Here is a 24904-nt window from a genome sequence, read left to right as displayed (position 1 = left end):
AAGGTTGAGATTCCTTGCTCTCCAGATTAATTTTTGTAACTTCAAAATCTAGTTTGCAAAACTAGATTCATATCGCCATCATCTTTCCTTATTTGGTAGTTAATTGTTTCTAACGTGCTCTTAACTGTGTATTTTTCATTACAGGTTTGACCTGGACGATGTGAAAAACATGGACGTTTTTCAGAAGTGGTCTGTCATTCCTATTCTGGGACTAATAGAGACATCTTTATATGACAACATGCTTTTGCATAGTGCTCTCTTACTACTTCTCCAAATATTAAATTCTTGTTCCAAGGTAGCGGATATGTTGCTGGATAATGGTCTACTCTTTGTGTTATGTAATACAGTAGCAGCCCTGAATGGATTAGAAAAAAAGTAAGTTTTAAATCATTATTTAAAGTGGCACCATCTGATAAATACTTTAGAAAGAGAAAACTTTAGTAAATAGATTACATTAGAGCATCTGATTTTCCAAAACACTTTCAAAGAATATCTTTCCTACCAACTGACTGGATTTAAAATAATTAAGTTGAATTGAATTTGGAGGGGAAAATATATTCCATAATTTTCAACAAGCTTACTTAAAAAGAAGATGTTTATATGACCTACTTTTAAGTATTTAAACCCGAAGACAAGTTGAATAAATTCGACTACCCTCATATACATTTAACAAGCTTCCATTATGACCTTATAAAAATTATTATCCCCAGTAGGAATAGGAAATTGAGAACTGGAAAAAGAGTGACTTGTTGAAGATCACCCAGCTAGTAGATAGCACAGGGCTTGAAACTGAACCCGTCTCACTTTAAACACACCTATGCTTTCAACTTACAATACTCTCCTGCTTCATCAGCAGCTTTACAAAATGTGTGAGATTATATTTTTACTTGGATTTTGTGCCTTTGGTGTCTGCATTTATGGTGTATGGCATAACATTTTTATTAGCATAATGTTAAAATATAAATCTCCAGTACACCATCTTAATACACATTAAGGCATTAAATATTATCTATATTTTTAAGAGAAGGCAGAATACATAGTTTTGGCAATTCTCTAGGCCAGGGAGGGTCTGTGAGCAAGAGAGACTCCTTGTACTGAATTCAGTTCAGTTGTTACTGGGCACCTATTAAATTCAGGATTTGTGTACTAGGCATGTGAGAAATACAAAGAAATTCAAAGTATTTTATTTCCTCAAAACAGTCTTGGTTATAATAGAATATATCTAATTGGTAAGAGTTGCCTACAGACTTCTTCTAAGGGTAGTTTGTTGTTGGTTTTTGTTTTGTTTTGTTTTTTACTAAATTGTACTTACTGAATGTGCATACATGCTAATTGGCCCCAACCAGTTACCCTTTCTAACTCTTGCTTGATTTGGAAAAAAAAATAAATGGAGAGAAGTATTCAGGCTTAATATCATACACTGAGGTAGATTATCAAGGCTCAAAATTGGGGGGATAGAAGTAACTAATTCATATTTAATAAATATTTATAAATGATTAATATGTGTTCGAGTCTATTATCCCTTTTAGTCCTTAAAAAAACTACAGCTGTAATTTGGTGTGAGATTCAGAGAGGCTAGGTAATGTATTCAAATTCAGCTTCTCTGAGGAGCCTTCTAGAACATTCCTGTCCATAGCCGCTAAATCTTCACCTTCTGTGCAGTCTAGGAACCTATACGTTCTCGTGAATCTTGTGTTAATCTCTATTGTTACCCTTACCAGAATTTACTGTTTATAGTTATCTCTTTACTCATCTGGTCCTCTGCAAAACAGTCAACTTTTTGACAGGAGTCAAAGCATGTTTTTTTTATTTCTGTTTCTAGCATGCAGTTCTATTGACCCTCCATAAAGTAAGCCTGAGTAAACAGTGAATGCTTGAGTGAATGCTGTAAGAACAGGGATTTAAAGGAGTTCTCTTTGGCTTACATTGTTTGTTCCTTTTCTTTAGCGTTCCTTTGAATGAGTACAGATTGCTTGCCTGTGACATACAGCAACTCCTCATAGCGGTTACAATTCACGCGTGCAGTTCCTCGGGCTCGCAGTATTTTCGAGTTATTGAAGACCTCATTGTACTGCTTGGGTATCTTCAAAATAGCAAAAACAAGAGGACACAAAGTAAGATTTAGTTTTTATGGATTTGGGAGGAAATTATATAGTAGCCAAAAATGTTATTTGAACCTAATCTCTTTCTTGCGGAAACTGTTGTACTAAAGGTTCATCCTTAATTTTGTGATAATACCTATCAGCTTTAAAAGGATCTTTTAAGTGGCAAATGTAAAGAAACGATGCCTTGGTATAATTAGTAGCTGGCAACACATCATTAAGAGAAGCCTCTGATTTTTCTTACCAAGTAGAATTAAAAGGCTTACATTGAATAAAAATGCCCATCAGTTTTCTTTAATGGCAAATGCCATGTAAGTGAAACAGGAAAGTGTGAGAATTTCTGGTAAATTTTGCCTTATATGTTAAAAAGCCTATTCTTTAAAATAATGATATAAAATGAAATAATTTTGTGAGCTGATGCTTTCCCATTTAATTTTTTATAATGACCATTTAGAAGTTTGCTTTAAAATTTCTTTTAAAGGCCATTTAAAAATGTTTACTACTATCAAGAACCCACGTTGATCAAAATTTTTAAATTTACCTCTAATAAAGTATATACTGACAGTTTAGATGTCGCATGAAAATATAAAACAATTCAGTTTTAAAAATTAACATCCACATGGCTTGAAAACATTCTAGTATCTTCTGTTTTTAGATATGGCTGTTGCACTACAGTTTAGAGTTCTCCAAGCTGCTATGGAATTTATAAGGACGACTGCAAATCATGATTCTGAAAACCTCGCAGATACATTCCAGTCCCCCTCTGCTGCCCATCAGGCAGTATTTCCCAAGCGGAAGAGCATTGCTGGTGAGTATTGAAATAATGTTTTAATAATTATAAATCGAGGGTGGCTTGACTTTCCTGTATTCTGATGCCACTCACACCTTTAAAATATTTTTTAGTTTCAAAAGTTAAGCTGTAGGGCAGCTGGGTCGCCCAGGCGGCTAAGCATCCAACTCCCGATTTTGGCTCAGGTCATGATCTCAGGTCATGAGGTTGAGCCACTGTAGGGCTCCACACTCAACAGGGAGTCTGCTTGAGGTTCTCTCCTCTCCCCTGCCCTCTCCTTCCCCTGTTCTCATTCTCTCTTTTTCTCTCTCTAAAATAAATAAATAAATCTTTTAAAAAAAAATGTTGAACTACATAATTTGAGGAAGGTTTCCTCCCTGAAAAAGACATCATACTGATTCGTTTCTGGGCTCTTCTCACCAGTTATCTCTTGAGCAACTACCATGTGCCAAGCACAGTGTAAATGTTGAAAGTGCAGTGATGAAGAAAAGAGACATAGAGTCTGCCCTCACGGAGCTGACAGAAGAGTGGAGGAATGCAGAGGGTTAGAGTAGAGACTGTAACAGGGCAACCTGGTTTCCTTCAGGAGTTCCAGAAGTCTCTGAAGAAGTGAGATTTCAGTATAGATTCAAAGGGTGAGAAGGGATCTAGCAAGGTGGGGTCAGAGAAACAGTGCTACAGGCAGAAAGAACTGCTTACAAAGCCATTCAGCTGGAGTGGAACACTCTGGAGAGAATGAGGAGCCCCAGCAGATAAGGCCGTCCAGGGCGGCAGGGGCCAGTGCACAGGTAACCATGTAGGCACTGTGAAGGAGTTGAGATTTTTGTCCTGCTGGGAAGTCATGATATAAGCAGATTTTTGTTTTCTAAGGACCACTCTGGTGTGTGTGTTGAGAGTGGGTAGAGGAGAGCAGGAAAGATAGCGGGGGTACCAAGTAGGAGGCTGCTGAGCAGTGAAGGCAGGAGAGGATGGTGGCTCGCGTGTGGTTAGAATGCATGAGCATGCCACCTCGGGGCTTGCTATGAACCGGTCACCAAGTCAGTATCAGTATGGTTAGACTTCCTTATTTCTCCCGAAGAATCTGCTGTGACCTTTATGCACACAGTCTAGAAAGTTAGCATAAACACCTCCCCACACACACATAGGATCTACACGTGCACCTGCGCAAAGACATGTGCAGTACGTATGTATGTATAGTGGACATGTATGTGCACACATGAACACACATATGTATCTCCAAACAGAGTAGTTGGTAATTTGTTTAAAGTTTATCACCTTTACTGTTGTAAAGGCTTTTAAATCAAATCTATCTTCTACTTGTGTTAAACAACTTTATTTTGTTCAGTGCTATGCCAGATTTTTTTTTTCAAAGATTTTATTTATTTATTTGACACACAGAGAGAGAAATCACAAGTAGTCGGAGAGGCAGGCAGAGAGAGAGGGGAAGCAGGCTCTCTGCTCATCTGATGAGCAGAGAGCCCGATGCGGGACTTGATCCCAGGATACTGAGATCATGACCTGAGCCGAAGGCAGAGGCTTAACCCACTAAGCCACCCAGGTACCCTGCTATGCCAGATTTTAAAACCATGTAAGAAACTCATTTGTAGAGAAAAGTTATTAAATACACATTTTTTGCAGCAGTACATTTCAATTATGCTAAATATAAGCGTATAAATAAAACTCCCAAGACACCCCCATAACTTTATTGCCCCTCTACAACCTTTCTCAATATAGTATCCAAACACAGTCTCTCCTCTTGACCGGATATCCCAGTAACTCTCTGGTCTCAGGTAGAATTCTGCCTTTTATCAAGTCTAGCAGTCATGCTTAGCTAACCACATACTAGATGATGACTTTCACACCACTTTTCTGTTGCAGGATTCCTTGTATAGTCAGGGACTGCTTCGATGGAATTCACCCTCTCTTGATATAGGAAAATAAGTCTTTGCCAGTGTTGTAGATCACAGGAACTGTTTCTTTCTTGCTGACATTTCTCGTTCTCATGTCCATTTCTCCTGCGCTTTTATACCTAGATCCCTGGTTTAGTTTTTCAATCAGTTCGTGCCTGGAAAGACACAGTGGTACTCTTGCTGTCCTGTTTGGTCTGTAATTTCCCTAGTAGTCTGTCATCTCTCTCTTTTGATACCAGCATTTTTATCACCTTGAGCCTCAGAGCCCTGCATAGCTCCAAGTTCGTTAATTGTTTTTTTTTTTTAAAGTTTATTTATTTATTTATTTATTTGACAGAGAGAGATTTTTGTTTGTTTGAATCCTTTAAAAGTGGATGACAGACCTTTAGTCCTTTCTTTAAACCATTCTCCCTTTTTTTTTTTCTGCCTCCTCTGGCTTCTTCCCCTAGGCTTATATTTTTCACTGTATCTAAGTAAATGCCATTGCTGCAAGCCACATGAGACTTACAGAGTCCTACAGAGTTTGAGCTTGAGAAAAGACCTTCAAAGTCTACCAGACCACCAGACAAGCTCCCCCGTTTTACAGAAACACAGAGGCCTGGAATTAGAGACTACTAGGACAAGAGCATCTATGCTCCTCCCTTGTCCCCCATATTCCTCCCTCCGTGTCCTACACTGCATCTGCTCATTCCAGCTCTGTCATGTCCTTAGGACACATCTGTCACAGGCCTCTCCCACCAGTTCTTCCTGGTTTAAATATGGCTCTTATTTAAATTCTGTCTCTTTGAATCCAGTTTACAAAATACTTTATATATTGCTTTGTAATTCTTTCCACATTGTTTTACACAAGTTTTTGGGAAAGACAGTGTTTTGTTTCTTCATTCTAAGTATAAAAAGTATATTGGCTGTGTACACTGTAGATACAAAAGATACAAAATACTGGAGTGCCTCTGCTTCTGAACAGTGTGGTTGTAAAAGCTCATTAAGGTCTGTTTGCTCATAATGCTAAAGTTACTAAGAAGGATTTATATTTCCATCATTCCCATTATTTAGATATAATGAGGTGTTCTTTCCATAATGTAGAACAGTCTGTTCTTATTAGTGATAAATGTTTAGGGAAGATGGTTTCTTTGTAAATAGATCATTCAGCATTTGTTGAAAACTGCTGAGACAGTGACACATCCAACCCCACTGCTCCCCCACCCCTACACCTCCAGCAGAGCTTGTGGGGACACCTGGTGGCCGCAGCTTCTGTTCCTGCCACATACCACGTGCTCTGCTCTTCGACACGTCTCAGACCTAAATGCCAGAGCACCCACGGCTTGGGCCTCGTTTCTTCAGCAGCGCTGTCGTCATATCCAGATTTTAAGTTCTCTCACTCCTGGAAAGTTAGATACTACTTTCTTGCCAGGTTCATCCCTTGACAGCCTGACTCTGGTGTGCCATTATCCTGCTCTGTAGGCTCCATGGTTCCTATGACCCCAGTTAACAAAACTGCTCGGATTCCTTGTCCTCTGCGTCTTCTTTTGGTACAGCTAAGAGAGAGATGTTACTTTGCCTAAATGATATGACACCCTTCCCTCTGTTTGTAAACTGATTTCTATTTCTCATCAGTATATTTTAGACATTTTCCCATACAATAAAAATATTCTTTATGTTTAATAACTGCATAATAATCTATTATATTGACTTGCCATGATCTTGTTTCCTAATCTTCACCAATAAACAAAGGCTTTATTTTACTTGTTTCTTTTTGCTGTTATAAATAGGATAGCAATGTACCTTCTTTTATAGGTTTTTTTTTTCACTTGTCTGCTTATCTCTATGAAAAACTTTAAACATCCCTTTAATGCATGAAGATACATGTAAGCATTAGGGTATTATTTAAATTATACACAAACATACAAATCTCATAAATAAATATAAATATGCATGTTGTATTACTAATATGATTCACATAAAATGAATTTCCTTTGTATTTCAACCATCAGTAATAATATCAACTATTAACAACTTTTGATGCTTTGTAATAGAGAGGCATTGTGTTTTACATCCATTATTTATTTCATTTTTCAGAAGATTTTATTAGAGAGAGAAGGGGAGAGTGCATGAGTCAGGGGAGGGGCAAAGGGAGAATGAATCTCAAGCAGACTCCCCACTAGCACAGAGCCTGATGCAGGGTTTGATCTCACGAGGCTGAGATCATGAACCAGGAGTTGGATGCTCAATTGACTGACTGCCCAGGTGCCCCATCCATTACTTTTTTTTATTATTTAATCCATAGAACACCTCTTTATTATTTAATCCATAGAACCATCAAATATCTATTGAGCATCAGCCACATACCAGGTATTGTTTTATCTGCTTTCATGGAGCTTATATCTTGCTGGAGAAATTGGTCAATAACCCTGTAAACAAATACATTTAATGTCATGTCAGACAGTGACAAATATCTGTGAGGCAAGCTCTATCTTACTTTCTAATCTACATCTTAGCATACGAGGGGATGGAGGCTTAGAAAATATACTTGAGGCCACGCCAGCTGGTGTAGCTTCACACACAAGTGCTGAAATACCGCACACCCCTCCGTTTTTTCAAGTACACAGTAGTGAAGAAGACTTAACATTTCCTTATTCGGTATAGTGCTCTGCCTCTGAATTAGGATTATCTGCTGCTTATACAGTGTGAAAGCTGCCAGAGATGTAGACATTAGGAAGAATCTGCTTAAACTAAGTAAGAACATAGTCTGACAATATTATTCTTGAATATACCCTGGATATGAATTTTTTTTATTTACTTTGTTTTTGTCTTAAAGACAACTGCACCTACCAAAATGTATTAACAGATAAGAAATACTGGTTGCCTAAAATGTTCTACAATCTAAAATGCTATTAAAATATTTAAACATCTTACAGTATGAGTCATTAAAACCTACCATAATTTAGTCATGTGAGTAATGTGTATAGAGGCTATCTATGGAAATTGATGTTTGTTTTCATAATTTAAAACAAAGGTTCAATTCCAATGAAGGGTTCCATTATTCCTCACCTACCAAGACGTCATTTTGGTTCCTATGGTCAACTTCCGATGCCCTTCTCCTTCAGCCCAATAAGTCAAGACTCATTCTCCCCGCATCCCGGATCCACCAGCTGTGTGGAACCCCGCGGAGCAGGTGCGGTGATGGTGCAGGGGTGCCACTTCTGACTGTTCAATCTGAGGAGACACTTCTCGGGAGATGCTTTTAGAGGACTGAATTCTAAAGAAGCACCAAATCATTTCAATAGCAAATCACTGGAATTCTACTCACTTTTCTGATCTCTTCACTTTCACTGGACTGATTTCTACTCTCACTTATATATACTTCTCAAAACTACTTTATAAAATTTAACAATGGTAATTATCCAGAAGTAGTCATGTTCTTACTGAAGCATGGTGTGCCTTCAAAACCCTTCGATTATTTTGGCATACAAGGAAGTGAAACAGTATTTGGAAACATTGTGTCCAAACATTCTGAACTACTTACATACACCCTTCTACTTCTCTGAGTTTTTCTGAAGACTCCAGTTTTGCCCAGTAATGGCAGTCCTCCTAAGCTGTGTCACTAACTTCAACATCCTTGTTTGGACTTTGAAATCACAGATACTGTTGCACTTCATCAAAGAGGGAGAAACAGCATTTTTTCTGAATCATGCTCTTCCCTTTGTGTAAATTACCTTGGTATAATTAAGATTTGCTTCATGGTCGAATAATCAAAAAGCTTGCAAGCAAAAAATGATTTCCTTGATCCCTGTTAACTCTGGCATTTGATGTTTTTAATTCATATACTTGAAGGTCCTCGAAAATTTCCCCTTGCTCCGACCGACTCTCTGCTGATGAAAATGCGTTCGGTGGCCAGTGATGAGCTGCACATGATGATGCAGCGGAGACTGAGCCAGGAGAACCCGGTCCAGGCGAGCGAGACAGAGCTGGCGCAGAGGCTGCAGAGGCTCACCATTTTAGCCGTTAACCGGATTATTTATCAAGGTGGGAACCAGAGGATGCGTCGGTGCTTGCTCAGATATGGAACAAGAAGGAAAACAATTTAAGAGGAAACTGATTAGGTTTCAAAATTTTAAGCGACATTAATTGCTCATTCCTCACATCCACACAATTTAAAGAATTTCTTGTTTGGAACCAGGAGTCTTGAATAAAAATCCAATTTTCAACATGTTATATGCTGGCCTAGAGTGACTGTCGAGTTTAAAACAGTATAGCATCCCCAGTACATTTTTTTTTTAACCTTTTTTTTGAGATCAGTGTAGATTCACATGCAGTTGTTAAGAAATACTGCAGAGAAACCCCATGTATCTTTTACCCCATTTCCCCCAATGGGTTGTGCAAAATTAGAGTCCGGGGTCATGACCAGAGTACAGACATTGATATAGTCAACAAACCGAGCATTTCATCACACAGGAGATCCTTAAGTTGCTTTTTTTTTTTTTTTTTTTTTTTAAGATTGCCAAGTGAGAGAGAGTGGGAGGTAGGGAGGAAGGAGCAAAGTGAGAGAAAAATCTGAGGCAGGCTCCCTGCTGAGTGTGGAGCCCCAGGCAGGGCTAGATCTCATAACCCTGAGATCAGGACCTGAGCTGAAAAGGAGAGTCAGATGCTCAACTGGCTGCATAGACCAGGCACCCCTCTGTCGCCTTTTAATAGCCACTTCCACCTTTCCCCCACTCTGCCCCTTCCTTCATCCCTGGCAACCTCTAATCTGTTCTCCATTTCTTTATTTTCATCGTTTCAAGAGCTCTGTCAAACAGAATCATACAGTATGCAGCCTTTTAGGATTGGCTCTTTTCCCTCAGCGTCATTCTCTGGAGAGTCATCCTGGTTTCTGTGGGTATCAGCAGTTTTATTTTGTTTTTGCTGGTTTCCCACAGTGTGGAGGCACCATAGTTTGTTTAGTCCTTCACCTGTTGAAAGACCATCTGGGTTGTTTTCCAGCTTTCAGTTATTACAAATGAATAGCTAGCTTCTAGAAACATTTATGTGCAGGCTTTGTGTGAAAATAAGGCTTCGTTCTTCTGGAATAAGAGTAGTTTGTGCTTTGTTCTTGTTAAGAAACTCAGACTTCCAGAATGACCGTCTAATTTTATATTCCCACCAGCGACGTACAAGGGGTGCAGCTTTCCTCACATCCCTAACCAGTACTTGGCATGGCCACTGTTTTTAATTTTAGCCATTCTGATATACAGGGGTATCATATTGTGAGTTCAGTTTGCATTTTTATAGGGGCTACTGACTTATATGTTTATATGTGAAACATAATACCTACAGCAACCACTAAAAAGGTATGCAGAGAAATATACTCAAAAACATTATAGAGGGGCACCTGGTGGCTCAGTCAATTAAATATCTGCCTTTGGCTCAGGTCATGAGCCCAGGGTCCTGGGATCAAGCCCCAGATCCTTGCTCAACAGGAAGCTTGCTTCTCCCTCTCCCTCTGTCTGCCGCTCCCCCTGCTTGTGTTCCCTCTCTGTGTCAAATAAATAAATACTTTTTTTATAAAAAAAAAATAACTATAGGTAAGTCCAAATGGAATTCCCCCAAGAATGTTTAAGTAACCCCAAGAAAATAGGAAAAAGAAGACAGTAGTTATTAATCACTAGAAATGCATAATACAACCAAGGCTCATATTTTTAACTTTTCTGATTGTATTTGAGTCAGCCAGATCCCAGGCTAGTCTCTGAAATTGAGTCATTTATCACATGCAGATATCATGGGATAGCACATGCACTAAAACAACCCCTGCATATCCTCCTGATGTAAATATCATGTGGTCTTTAAGTTTTATTTGTACAAGAACCTCATGACTTTAATAATGTTGCAATTTAACTCATCTTCATTAATAAAATATTTAATTTAGAATTATATGGCATACATTTCTACATTGTTTTGGGTGAATTTATTATATTCTTACCTTCTATACCTAATACACTTGTTACACATTTATATATTGTGACAACTGAATTGGTAATTACATAGAATATTTTTACTAGCTTGATGACCATTTTTAATGGCTAGGCATCAGTGATGTGACTAATTGTTTATTATTCTTTTAATTTAAAGAGTTTAATCCAGATATTATTGACATTTTGAGTACTCCAGAAAATGCAACTCAAAGCAAGATCTCAGTTTCCCAGACTGAAATTTCTGAAGATGTTCATCATGAACAGCCTTCCATTTTCAATCCATTTCAGAAGGAGATACTCACATATCTGATAGAAGGATTCAAAGTATCTATTGTAAGTAAATGAGTTGCATGGGACATGTTCATACACATAAAAGGATTAGGGTTTTATGTGTCTACTTACTCTTGAATTATTATTATTTTAAATTATTATAAAGGTTAATCTTGGCTTAAACATATCTAATGCCTTCAAATTTTTAAAGAAAATACTACCAAGTATCAGGCTCCATTAATCACTGGTGCACTTGGATATCTGTGGGTCACATATAGTTGACCCTAGGAAGCAAATCAGTTAGTACACTTCATAGACAACAAAAGTCAATTTCATTCTAGTGGAACTCATGAGCCACAATTCTGCCAATCTCTAAATCTAAACTGGATTTTGGTGTCTGCGGGTTTTACTTAGAACCAAATGATATACATAGGGCCCTTAGGACTGGCAGTAGTTTGGAGAGCCAATTCCAAAACCCAGAATAAATTCTAAAATGCACTGATTCCAGTTTTAAATCAGATATAGGAGATCTGGTCAAGATTGAGATAGCCTTAGCTGGACCACAGTTGAAGCAGCTTATTTTGTAACCTATTATGGAATATTGGTGGTCAGTTTATATGCTGTTCTTATTTTGTGACTGTTATACTCCATATTTTAACAGTAATTCTTTATTATGATTCCTTCTCTTTTATATTGTAAAATCAATCTACTGTTGTTTTTTGATGGTTCTCTTTTTTTTAGTTTAAAATTTCTAAGTCCTAGGTAATTCAAGTGACCTTCGCTTCTTAACCCACCTCTCTCTTTTTTTGTGTGGTGAAATACACATAACATAAAATTCACTGTTTTAACCATCTTAAAGGTATAATTCAGCGGTACTAACTACTTTCATATTGTTGTGCAACTGTTACCACTCTCCATCTCCAGAGCTGCTTCATTATCCCAAATTGCTCTGTACCCATTAAATAATAATTCCTCATACTCCCCCTCCCCCAGCCCCTGAGAACCACTATTGTACTTTCTGTCTCTATGAATTTAACTTTCTAGATACCTCATATAAGTTTTATAGTACAATATTTCATACAATATTTATCCTTTTTTATGTGGTTTATTTCATTTAACGTGATATTTTCAAGTTCATCCATGTTAAAGCATGTATCAGAACTTCATTCCTTTTAAAGGCTGAATAATATTCCATTCTGTGTATATACTACATTTTGTTTATCCACTCATCCATCAGTGGACATCTGGATTGTTTCAGCCTCTTGGCTCTTTTGAACAATGCTGCTGTAAAAGTCAGTGTATGTCTATTGTTTTTAACTACCTGTACGTAGGGAGGTATATGTCATTCTAATTTCTACTACTAAAAAAACAATCTGCAGTAAAACATGACCCGTGATCTTCTTTAGGGCTGTGTAGAGAGGTTAGTGTATTATTGCTTGAGGAGTCAGATCCTGATTGTTACTGTTCTGATTGAAGGGTTCAAGTAAAACCGGTGGTTCCAAGCAGCAGTGGCCTAAAATCTTATGGTCTTGTAAGGAAACCTTCCGAATGCAGCTTGGCAGACTCCTAGCACACATTTTGTCACCAGCGCACTCTTCTCAAGAGAGAAAGCAAATTTTTGAAATAGTTCGTGAACCAAATCATCAGGAAATACTACGAGACTGTCTTAGTCCATCCCTGCAAGTAAGTGTCTCAACAATTCATAAGTAAAAAGTAGTGGTGAAATATAAAACTGAACAAACAAGAACCGAAGATAATTTTCATGCCAAATATCCTTTACATAGTTTTCTTACCAAAAATCTACTGAAGTCTTTCTTCAGATGCTCCATACCAGATTGAAATTGACCTCTTTGTTTATTTCCCATTCCTTCCTCCAGGGCTGAAATTAAGAATTCTCTATCTGAGCTCTTATAAGATCCTTGTAGTTTTTTTTTTTTTTTACTAAATCTTCAAGTGTTTTCTCTTTTTTCTTTTTTTTAAATTTCTTTTCAGCGTAACAGAATTCATTGTTTTTGCACCACACCCAGTGCTACATGCCCTCCCCAATACCCACCAACTGGTTCCCCCAACCTCCTACCTCCCGCCTCTTCAAAACCCTCAGGTTGTTTTTCAGAGTCCATAGTTTCTCATGGTTCACCTCCCCTTCCAATTTCCCTCACCTCTTTTTTTAAAGCATTATATTATCCATAAGACATCTAAATTGAGTAGCTCAAACAGTAGTACATGCAATATATTTTTTAAATGCTTATATTAAGTTAAAATTTTTTTAAATGTGTTAATCATTTGGAATGATCAACATTGAAATACTTAAAAGAATTTCAGAGTCTGTAAATTCTAACACTTAAAGAGTGATGGATGGAGAGTTTAAATGGTGCAACCAGTTTAAAGAATTGTTTAGCAGTTTCTTATAAAATTAAACATATACTTAACCTGACCCTAAAATTCCATTTTTAGGTATTTACCTAAGAGAAATTAAACATACATGCATAAAAGGACTTGTATGAGAATATCCATGTCAACCTTTTTGCTAATAGCCCAAAACTGGAAATAAACCAAATATCAATCAACAAGCCAATGTATAACCAGATTGCGATATATGATTATATAATAGACTATTATACAGCAATAAAAGGAAACGGACTATTGATATAACTGCCATTATGGACAAAGTTCGAGGACATTATGTTAGCAAAAGGAACAACCAAACACAAAGGAGCACACATTCTGTGATTCTATTCATATGAAGTGTGAGAACAGACAGAATTAAGATATGGTGGTAGAATTCAGGACAGTAGTTGTATCCATGAGGAAGGGGGAAGTGAGAATGTGAATTGATTGGAAAGGGGAATTAAGAAACTCTCTGGAGCAATAAAACTGTCCTACATCCTATTTTGGGTAGTACTAAAATGGATGTGTGCAGTTGTTGAAACTCAGAAATGAACACTTAATATCTGTATGCTTTCCTGTATGTAAATTGTATCTCTGTAAGTACAGTAATAGGGGGTATGTACGGACAGGCATCCCTTTTAATACCTGGGCAACTCAGATATATCATTTTAAGAACCAAAGGCTATAGTTTGGAAGTGATGCTATCTCTACTACTAAGATTCTCCTAGATGCCCCCAGGCCATTGTCTTCCCTCTCCCAAGGCAGAAACACATCCAGCCCGCAGTCTCCTGTGGACAATAGAAGGGATGTTCTTTCCTGCCTTTATAAATCTCAGCAGAGTTGCCATCTACTAAAATCCAGCCTGGTGCCTATAGTCCTCTTTTCCCCACACCAGCTTTCCTCTCCGTGACTCCATTTTGTTGGTGGTGTCTGTACAGATGGGATCCATGGCTGACTTTTTCCTCTCCCATAAATCATGTCATCACCAAAGCCAGTCATTTATTTAGTGTCTTTAACTGTCTTCTACCCACCCCACTGTAGTTCAGACTTTCACCCCCGTGCTCAGATCACTACAATAACCTCTTCTTTACCTCAAAACCACATTATTGTACCTGGCTTCCATTTTTTTTTTTAAAGATTTTATTTATTTATCTGACAGATCACAAGTAGGCAGAGAGGCAGGAAGAGAGAGGGGGAAGCAGGCTCCCCGCCCAGCAGAGAACCCAATGTGAGGCTCCATCCCAGGACCCTGAGACCAGGGCCTGAGCCGAGGCAGAGGTTCAACCCACTGAGCACCCAGGTGCCCCTGTGCCTGGTTTTTTTAAGTTTATTATAGAGACTTTCAAAGATACCTAAAAGTTGGGAGAAATCAAACAAGGACCCACATGACCATTACCCAACTTTAACTTTCCTTTGCAGTGTTTTGAAATAAATGTCAGCTATCAAATCATTTTACCTGTAAATTCTTTACCTGTCTATATCTCTGCCTGACAAAGACTTCTACAAAATTTGTCACGCTCAATAATGACGGCAGTTCTTTAATGTCATCTAATACTCAGTGTGTAACTTTCCTAAGTCTTATAATTTTTTAATAGTTTGCTTGATTCTGGATGCAAACAAGGCCCACACATAGCATTGGTTTGATGTATGCTAAATCTTTTAAATCCCTGGCAAGTACCCTCCCCAGCCATTTTTTTAAATGTCAGCCATTTGTTGATGAAACTGGGATTTCCCATATTCTGGATTGAGCTGATCATATGCTTGTGGCTGTAGGTTTCAAGGCTTCCTAGATTCCAGTTTTGGTTTCCTGTTTGGTTTTGTGTGTGTTTGTTTTAAGACTGTTTTATTAAGGATGCTTTGCATTTTCCATTACAGCATAGCAGGAGAACAGAGAATGTCTCATTGCCCTGCTTTTTGAAATGATATTAGCCTGATCCATTCATTACAAAGTTCACCCTCCATCTTTAACCTAGTAGTTTTAGCCACCACTGATAATACCTGCAAAGATCCACTTTTTTCATTAGGAATTGCAAAACAGTGTTTTCTCAGAGTTTCTCATTCCGCCAGCATCTATTAGCTCGGAGTCTTCTGGAGGAAGACTGTTCCCTCATCCACTATCTGACAACCCTGAAGCATAGTCTATTTAAGAAAGGCAACTCTTGTTTCTTTTCCCTGTTTATTAGAATAATGACTTGGTGCCCTAGCAGCCTCCAATTTTTGTATTTGTTTTTATTTTTGAGGTATCATTATGAATTCAGGTATTTTTTGCAAAAGTAGTTTCAAATCTTTGTGGTTATTGTTCAGTTTGATAGTCACATTAGCACCTATGAAGACTCAGATTGTTACATGCCTTTAACACAGCCTTTCCAATTTTTAACAAGCTAATATGATTAACTGCTTTGCTTTCTGGAACGAAAGAATGTCCCAGGTTTATCTTGCACATTCCTTCCTGGATCTGGAACCAGACCCTGTTTCCTTTTCATGAGATAATGGTATTTAGAAATTATAAATTTAAGGACTAGAAACAGGCATTTCTACTTGTTTGTTATTTCTTCTCGTGTTTCTGGTGGAAAAGCTAAGGAATATGAATCTTTTAAGAAAGAAAAATGAATCATGAGTTCATGTTGATATTTCCACATTTTCTTGGATTTTATATTTGTATTTCCTTTTATTAATGTTGTAACCTTGATTCCTGATGTTATTAGTATACTTATTTGTATGTGTGCTCTCTCTCTCTCTCTATGTGTATACATAGAACATTTTCAAAATAGGTTGACCAACATTATCACTAATAACAAACCCAGTGAACAGATTAAGGCTTCCTCATAATTATTTTGTTCTTAGGATACCGTTATGAGTACACCATGAAAATACTGTAAAAACACTTCATATAATTTTCTGTATTTAGTTGTGCCACCAACTTCAACTAACTAGTCATGTTCTTCTTTTTTTTTTTTTTTGCCATTTGTTTTCTATTTCTAGGGATTCCATTGGGTTTGGTTTTTTTTTAAGATTTTATTTATTTATTTGATAGATCACAAGTAAGCAGAGGCAGGCGCAGAGAGAGAGGGGGAAGGAGGCTCCCTGCTTGATCCCAGGATCCTGGGATCCCGTCCTGAGCCGAAGGCAGAGGCTTAACCCACTGAGCCACCCAGGCACCCTCCGTTGGGTTTTTACTTGTTCAACTTTGCTTTTTTTTTTTTTTTAAGATTTGTCTGTTTGTTTATTTATTTATTTATTTGACAGAGAGAGAGAGAGTACAAGTAGGCAGAGCAGCAGACAGAGGGAGAGGGAGAAGCAGGCTCTTCATTCAGCAGGGAGCCTGATGCAGGGCTCAATCCCAGGACCCTGGGATCATGACCTGAGCCGAAGGCAGCTGCTGAACTGACTGAGCTACTGAGGTGCCCCAACTTTGTTTTTAATTATGTGAAATGTCACCATGGTTCCAAAATCAAAACTGTGAAACATGGCTCATTCAGAGAGGTTCTAGCTCTTAATCTCTTTCCCTCCCTTCTTTCCATCTTTTTCCCTATAGGTCACCATCTTTTTATTATTACTTTTTCTTTTAGAGATATAAGTAAATCTGTGCACACACGCATACATGTATGTGCACATACACACGTGTGTATTATCCACACCCCCTTTGTCAATACAAAGAAAGAGCAGTACATACTCTTCTGCACTTTACTTTCTTCAACTAATGGTAAATCCTAGAGGTCATTCCATAGCAGGATCTACAGATGTTCTTGTGCCTTTTTAAAGCTGCCTTTTTACAAGCTGTATTCTGTTTGTAATCCGCTTGATTTTTAAAGCCCAGCACCTCTCTTCTGCTATCATGACTTGAGTCTGATTAATCCCTCAGTCTGGAACTCCACTTTTCAATGTCACCTCATCTTTGTGTCGTGCAACCTCTTCACATCCTGTGCGTTCTTACTGACCTGCCGCTCTGCTCATGCTTTCCTCTCTGCTGAAGTGCCTTCCGTCCTTTCCTTGTCTGTCTGTACACCCGTTCTGTCAGTTCATCCGTATGCCCAGCTCCCTTTTCCCACCTTCAAAATCTGTCTTTCTTAGTCCATTCAGAGCTCTTCCTTAGACACATCCCTGAAAATGTTATTTTCATACAGGTTAGCATTTATTATCTCCTAAGGGTTTGTATGTAATAGATTTGGTTCCTTAAATCAGTTTTTTGAGGGCTGAAAACAAGGCATTTCCCTTTTTCGCATTCATCCCTAATCACACCTTTTCTAGTCCCAGGAACTACAGTCAATAAAGTATTGATCAGATGTTGAGATGAGATTCTAGAAACAACTTCAGTGTCTAAGAAAACCATGTGTTTTTTGGATATTCGGGATGAATAAAAATATTTTTTATAGCTTTTCAAGATTATTTTTGGAATGTCACTGAATACTAAACTATTTTTAGATTATATCAAGAGCATTACCTTTAAGACACACATGAGAACATAGTCTAGTCATTTACTGTTTCTCTTTATTTGCCAACTCTTCAGGCCTTTTACTCGCAGAGTGTCTGTTCATTTTTCTCTTTCGGTCAGGAAGCAGCTGTCTCCTGACTAATTTAAAATGTTTCATTAAAATGAGCTTTGCTATTTTCATCATTGCATATGTTCATCTTATGCTTTTGGGAAGTGACATGATGTGATTCCATGTGTTAATTTATATATCATCCAAAATGTAAGAGCTTCCAAATTCATTTGTTGACATTTAATACTATTCACAGTTTAAAATGTCATAAAGCCAAATGCAGTGGTATTTTATCAGTGCAGATTTTTAAAAAGTAAAACTCTGCATGTTTCACTTGCTGGCATACTTAATGTTTAAAGAATACATAGCGTACAACATAACAATTAGGTGTAAGATCTGTAGCATAGAAGGGCCATTTAAAAAATCATGAAACAAAGTTTTGTTTAGATTTCTTCTATGAAAGACAGTTGTCATTACCTTAAGTAACATTCTGATTTTGGTTACAGGGCAGTTCATAAGGTTGGCCTAACCCAGCCCTTCTCCAGACATTGTGCACAGGTTTTGGTGCTGACATCTCACTGGTTTTAGAGTTTTTCACCGTTAGCTCTCCCTAGGGAGTAAAGACTGCTTACAGGTTAATCCAAAGACAGAGTTTTGTTCTGGATGTTTCACAAACTTCATTCTACCAAGCAGAAATCAAAGGAGAAAGACTAAATAAGCATAATTCTCTTACCTAGAAGATTTAAAGGAAAGTTTCCCTTCCAGTTCATTTTTTTCTATGAGAAGAACTAAGAATTATTTTCCTTTATCCCCACCTATTTCCTATATTCCTTTAGCAAATCTCCAAAAAATTTTCCCCCAAAACTTGCTTGCTTTTCTTTTCCTTCTCTCTTACTTTCCTTCCTTTTTCTTTTTTATTTTACCTCTTACAATGAAAATTTTCAAATGTAATAAGAGAAACAGAATAGTATAATGAGTACCATATAGCCATCACCTAGATTTAACAGTTGTTAATACTTTTATCATAATGACATCATTCCGTTTTTGAAGTATTTTAAAGTAAATTATAGAAATCTTTTTCCAAAGACATTATCTTATGTAACATAAGATTATTTTACCTATCAAAATTAGCTTACACCCTAATGTCACCGTGTTTCTAATGCAAAACCCAATTTTTTTGATTGTTCCCAAAATGTCTCTTTTACTGCTTTATTCTAACGAGAACCTTCCAAATAAATCTAGTGATATAATTTAACTTAATTACTGTTAAATAATTTAAATGTAAGAAAAAAACTTTGTATGACTAAAAAAATTTTCTTTCTCTTAAAGCATGGAGCCAAGTTAGTTTTGTATTTGTCAGAGTTGATACATAATCACCAAGATGAATTGACTGAGGAAGAACTAGACACAGCGGAGCTGCTTATGAACGCTTTAAAACTGTGTGGGCAGAAGTGCACCCCTCCCAGAGCAGCAACAAAAGCGGAGCTTATTAAAATGATCAAAGAGGTGAGTCAGTGAATTCATAAGACAGTTTTCTTAGGAGAGCCTATCAAATGTAGTTAAAGGAGGATTGAAAGAATTTTTTTTATTATAGAATATCATGGATGATAAATTTGAAATGATGATGATTTCTTTTTTTTTTTTTTACCCAATCTGGCTTTTTTACTATGAGAGAATAAATAGGCTCATTGTAAGGAGCATTTTCTTCATTATTGTCATCCTTATCCTTTATCAGTAGCTTTCAGTGAAGGACAAATTTTTATGTGACAAGCAAGTTGAAGCGTCAGCCTTGAAGCAAGCAACTGTGCAAACCCCTTAGGTTTGTCACCCTTGTTCACTATTCTGCCCTCACATCTGTGCCCCAAATTGTGTAGGAACAAAGGGGAATTATATCATTATTTAAGTAGTTATTGTATTTTAACATTCTGGTGTCTTGGGGACAGTATTTTTTTTTTCCCCTTTGTTACCTCGGTTTTAAAATTAGTTTGTTTGCCTTGGTGCCAATGTTAAATTATTAATAATACATTTTATACTACATATTATTATCCACATCTTTTAGGAACAAAAGAAATATGAAACTGAAGAAGCTACAAATAAAGCCACCTGGCAGAAAACGGTTAATAATAATCAACAAAGGTAGGCTTTTATATACTCTGAAAGTCGTGCCTTTTTTAATTCATTCGACTTCACACATACTTTTAGTTTTCCAGTATCATGCTTTTGTATCTGTATAACAGTCCACTTAGGCTTAACTTACGGGCCGTCTCGTTTATTTACTTAGTCTCTTTCAGCGTCTGGACTCAAAATCAAAGGATATATCCAAAATTGCTGCAGACATCACCCAGGCAGTGTCTCTCTCCCAAGGAATTGAGAGAAAAAAGGTGATCCAGCATATCAGAGGAATGTATAAAGTAGATCTGAGTGCCAGCAGACACTGGCAGGAGCTTATTCAACAGCTGACACATGATAGGTAAGCAAAGTGGGAGGATATTTTAGGTTGTCCATCATTACTATTGAATATTTTAATGTGAAATGCTATTTTCATTTCAGCATAAAGATCATAACATTATTTCATTAGTTTAAATATTTTTTGTTTGGGCGCCTGGGTGGCTCAGTGGGTTAAGCCGCTGCCTTCGGCTCAGGTCATGATCTCAGGGTCCTGGGATGGAGTCCCCCATGGGGCTCTCTGCTTGGCGGGGAGCCTGCTTCCTCCTCTCTCTCTCTCTGCCTGCCTCTCTGCATACTTGTGATCTCTCTCTGTCAAATAAATAAATAAAATCTTTAAAATAAATAAATAAATAAATATTTTTTGTTTAATCACTTGTGATTTATTTCATCTTCGATAATCCTATGACAATCTTTGTTTAAACTCTTGGGGGTAAAGGAGGTAATTATGAGAAAGAGAGGTGTTATTAGCTCTTCCAAATAATAAAATCTTATATATTGGCTTTAATTTTAAAATGTAATGTTTGCAGAAGAATAGAGAAATCACTAAAACAGGATAGTTGAGAAATAGATCTTTTTCTAGATAAGACTTTAATGTAAAATTTAAAAGATGCATCACAGATAATGAGAAGGGGAAAATTAAGGTATTAATCTCTAAATTTGGTTAACTAATTAGCATGACTTGGGGGTGCTAAAATGCACTACACATCAGATTCTAAAGGAAATCCCAGGTGAAAAAAAGAATAAACTCATAAAAAGTTTATAAAGTAGAAGAAAACAGGGTGTTTATCAACTCTGCGATAGATAGTTAACTCTCTAAGCTCAAACACTGTAGAAAAAACTACCAAGAAGAAATAAATGGATTTAAGCTTTAATTTTTTCCAGTGTATTTAACAACTATAACAACAAAACATGAAAATTTATTTTCACCAACTATATCAAAGAGTTAATATTTTTATAGTTTTAAACATTTGTGCCAACTTAAAAGTAAAATGTAAGATCCCAAGAATCTGAGCAAAAGATGTGAATATACTCTTCCACATAAGAAAATAAATTAATAAACAGATAGGAAAATATTCCATATGGCTAGAGTCTAATTTAATTTTTTAAAACTTTTAAATACCGTATTTTACCTTTTATGTTTCACATACCAACGGCAGGAAGAAATGTAACCTAGTTCATGGTTGGAGGTTCAATGGCATTGTACACTCTGACAACATATGTCAGGAATCCTGTAAACATTTTATTTCTAGCTCCAGTTATCCTATTTTAGTAATTCTCTCCTAGGGAAAATATTCCAAATATAGAAAGGCAATAAACGTAAAGGTTTTCATCTCTGTTTTATTTATACTAGGTGAATGAACTAAAAACAACTTAAATATATAGTAATGGTAATAGAGTTAAATTCATTATAATACGCCCACCCAGTGCATTAGTCAGCCCTTTTCAGTGATGATAATAAAGATTAAAATATGTCCAGTGAAAGAACAAAGGATATAGAAATGTATATATATAATAATTCTAACTATGGTTTTGAAAAAGGAAAGAAAATAATCTCTACCAGTAATTGGTATGTTTAGAATAGTAGGATTCAGGGTGATTTTTCTTTTATCTATTTCTAAAAATATATTCAATGTAGTTCTACCATTTTCTTTCATTTAAATATAAACTTATTTGGGGGGAACCTACGTGGCTCAGTCAGTTAAGCTCCTGCCTTCGGCTCAGGTCATGATCTCATGGTCCTGGGATTGAGCCCCATGTCAGGCTCCCTGCTCAGCGGGGAGTCGGCTTCTACTTCTCCCTTTCCCTGCTTGTTCTCTTTCTGTCTCAAATAAATAAAATCTTTTTAAAAAAATAAAATATGAACTTATTTTTCAACATTGTAAGAAATGTGGCTTGTACTACGAAAATGAACTAATTTTATTTATTATATTAAATAGTAGGCAAAATGAGAAATACAGAAACTTAACTTGGAAAATGAATTTTTTTTTCCTTATCAGGCTGTATTAGGTCCAACCAGTGTATTGCTAGAGCACACATGTTGCTAAAGCATTCAGAATAGTTGTGATATATCTTTTTAAAAATTTAGCAAGTATAAGAAACTGGTGGCAGAGCATGCCTCCAGGCAGGGAACCAGAAGACTGGGGTTTAGGAGCAGAAGGACACTTGTTTTTTAATCTTACTCTGCTGTACTATGTGTATGCATTCCCTAGTCTAATTACATAAGCAGTTGGTTTTTTTTTTTTAATTGAATAGATCAATTTTGATTTCCTTATTCAAGTTCCATAATGATTTCATCTAAAGCTATAAATACTATAGATTGCTCCTTAAAACTTTCTTTTATTTTCACTTGCAGAGCAGCCTGGTATGACCCCCTTTACTATCCAACTTCCTGGCAATTGGATCCAACAGAAGGGCCAAATCGAGAGAGAAGACGTTTACAGAGGTGTTACTTAACCATTCCAAATAAGTATCTCCTTATGGACAGACAAAAATCGGAAGGTAAAAATGACTTCTTCACGCAAATGTAGCACATAACTATGATCATTACATAAAGACAATACGTATTTTTTTCCTCAACAGATGTGGTCAAACCACCACTCTCTTTCCTGTTTGAAGATAAAACTCATTCTTCTTTCTCTTCGACTGTAAAAGACAAAGCTGCGAGTGAGTCTATAAGGTAAGTGTGAATCCGTGAGATGTCCTTTCTTTTGTTGAAGGAGTTAAAGAGTTTAATAGTTTATTGTAGTGTTTAGGTAATATTTTATTCCAGAAAATGCTGAGGTCCTGTGCATGGCTCAAGAGAAGACAAAGTTGGATGACCAAAATCCAGAAGGAAAAGACATTTTTGATAGCGAGGATCCGCTGACGTTCAGGCATCGCGCTCTGTCCCTTATCCGCACGTGTCTATCTTTGTAGTTGTCTGTGAAACAGCACGCTGGTCGTGTCCCCAAGTGACTAAAGGTTCAAATTTTAGTTCCCTGTCTTACTAACTATCTGGTCTTGGGCAAGCTACTTAGCCTCTCTGTGTCAGTGTCTGTATCTGTGACACGAAAAAGATAACAATACTTAAAGCATCAGCGTATTGTTGCGTGTCAAATGGGTCGGTATATGTTAGCTATTGATAGCATTTGTTGTGGTGGTGGCAGTTATTACTGAGCTCATTTAGTAGATAAAGAACTCGGACTTGAAGGAGGTGACAAAAGAATAGGTCTTTTCTGAGTCTAAACCCCCTGTTTTTCCTAGAATACAAAGATTTTTTAATGTCTTTGAAAATACCAGAGGCATGATCCAATGTTGGTTTAATTACTAGAAAACATAAAATACTGAAGTTTCTTTTTAAAAATTGAATCCCTGTATTCTGTATACATGGCATATGAGTTATGAGCCTTCTCTAAAAGTTTTTATCTTCTCCTCTACTAGAGCATTGGAATTTGAGATAATATTTTCAACTGAGTTTAGACAAGACTTCTCATACTTTTGAAACTCTAGTCTGCTATACTAAAATCTTTTACTATATAAAGAAAGCTTATACTCTACTCGCTGAAATTGGTCAAAACACTTAATCATAGGGATTTTAAATATGTTTTGACAGGGTGAACCGAAGATGTATCAGCGTTGCACCATCTAGAGAGACAGCCGGTGAATTGTTATTAGGTAAGTCATGCTTTGAAGACTTTTACACATACTCACCCTGTCTTTATTCTTAGACAGTTTGAAGCACTGTTTGTTGTAAATACCATTAAATCAGATAAACTTTCTCTAACAGCACATAGGTGATTTTGCCTTAACATTATATATAGTGTTTATGACCCACAAATGTGAAGAAATGACAATCTTATTTTCTAAAAAGCACATGAATAGCATTTTGATTTTCATAAAGTTGACTTTCCTCGTAAGTATACATCTTTATTTTTAGTCATTCCTTTTACCTATATCCATTTTTTATTTTTAAAGTGAAGAATTATTGGAATACTAAGAAATATATTCACCTTGAGATAGTCGATAATTTATATTCCCTGTTGTGCTTCTGAGAGAAAGGCCAAGGTTGTCCATCCATGGGTATCTATATAATTACATTTGGTCAGACAATTTTTCCTCAAGATATGAAGGAATAAGGTTGTACCACTTGGGGGAAAAAAAAAAAAAGGTTGCACTACTTGGTCTCTCTTCCCTTAAGGAACCAGTGTGTATGCTGTAGGCCAGTTCTTGAAGCATGGCCCCCAAATCCAGAACATCAGCATCACATGGGAACTACATAGAAATATACATTCTTTGGCTCCAGCGTACACCTCTTGAGGCTGAAACTCTGTGGGGCAGAGTCCAGCAGTGTGCATTTCTTTGAGCCCTCCAGCAATTCGGATGCACCCTCAAATTTGAGAGTCACTGCTATACGCTAAAGCTATAGCCTCCAGGGCTCCAGAGGCAGAGCTTCAGGTTTGTCTGGACTGAGCCCCATGGTCGTGAGGATGGAGATAGTGCCCTTTTCTGAGCCAGAAGTGCTCAGTGCTCAAGGGTGACCGGCATACAGTGCCAAGCCCCAGAGAAATTCCTACCCGTTGGACATATG

At 37.0% G+C, this 24904-nt stretch overlaps 1 protein-coding gene across 5 annotated transcripts in view; it reads left to right on the top strand.

Moving 5' to 3' along the window:
- Positions 1-24904, top strand: part of LYST (lysosomal trafficking regulator) — a 172458-nt gene that overhangs the window by 94343 nt on the left and 53211 nt on the right. For 2 of the 5 annotated variants that reach the window (XM_082720722.1, XM_082720723.1), the window contains 13 exons: positions 145-375; positions 1948-2114; positions 2758-2910; positions 7816-7974; positions 8634-8825; positions 10908-11083; positions 12497-12703; positions 19219-19395; positions 19949-20025; positions 20171-20359; positions 22691-22836; positions 22918-23014; positions 23930-23991. In XM_082720722.1, the coding sequence (XP_082576848.1) occupies positions 145-375; positions 1948-2114; positions 2758-2910; positions 7816-7974; positions 8634-8825; positions 10908-11083; positions 12497-12703; positions 19219-19395; positions 19949-20025; positions 20171-20359; positions 22691-22836; positions 22918-23014; positions 23930-23991 (2033 nt within the window). The remainder of the gene's footprint in view (positions 1-144; positions 376-1947; positions 2115-2757; positions 2911-7815; positions 7975-8633; positions 8826-10907; positions 11084-12496; positions 12704-19218; positions 19396-19948; positions 20026-20170; positions 20360-22690; positions 22837-22917; positions 23015-23929; positions 23992-24904) is intronic. The other 3 variants (XM_082720724.1, XM_082720725.1, XM_082720726.1) reach the window with 2 other exon arrangements.

This window comes from Mustela nivalis, assembly GCF_964662115.1.
Source record: "Mustela nivalis genome assembly, chromosome: 2".
Classification (NCBI taxonomy): domain Eukaryota; kingdom Metazoa; phylum Chordata; class Mammalia; order Carnivora; family Mustelidae; genus Mustela; species Mustela nivalis.
This window is presented reverse-complemented; position numbering and strand designations above follow the sequence as displayed.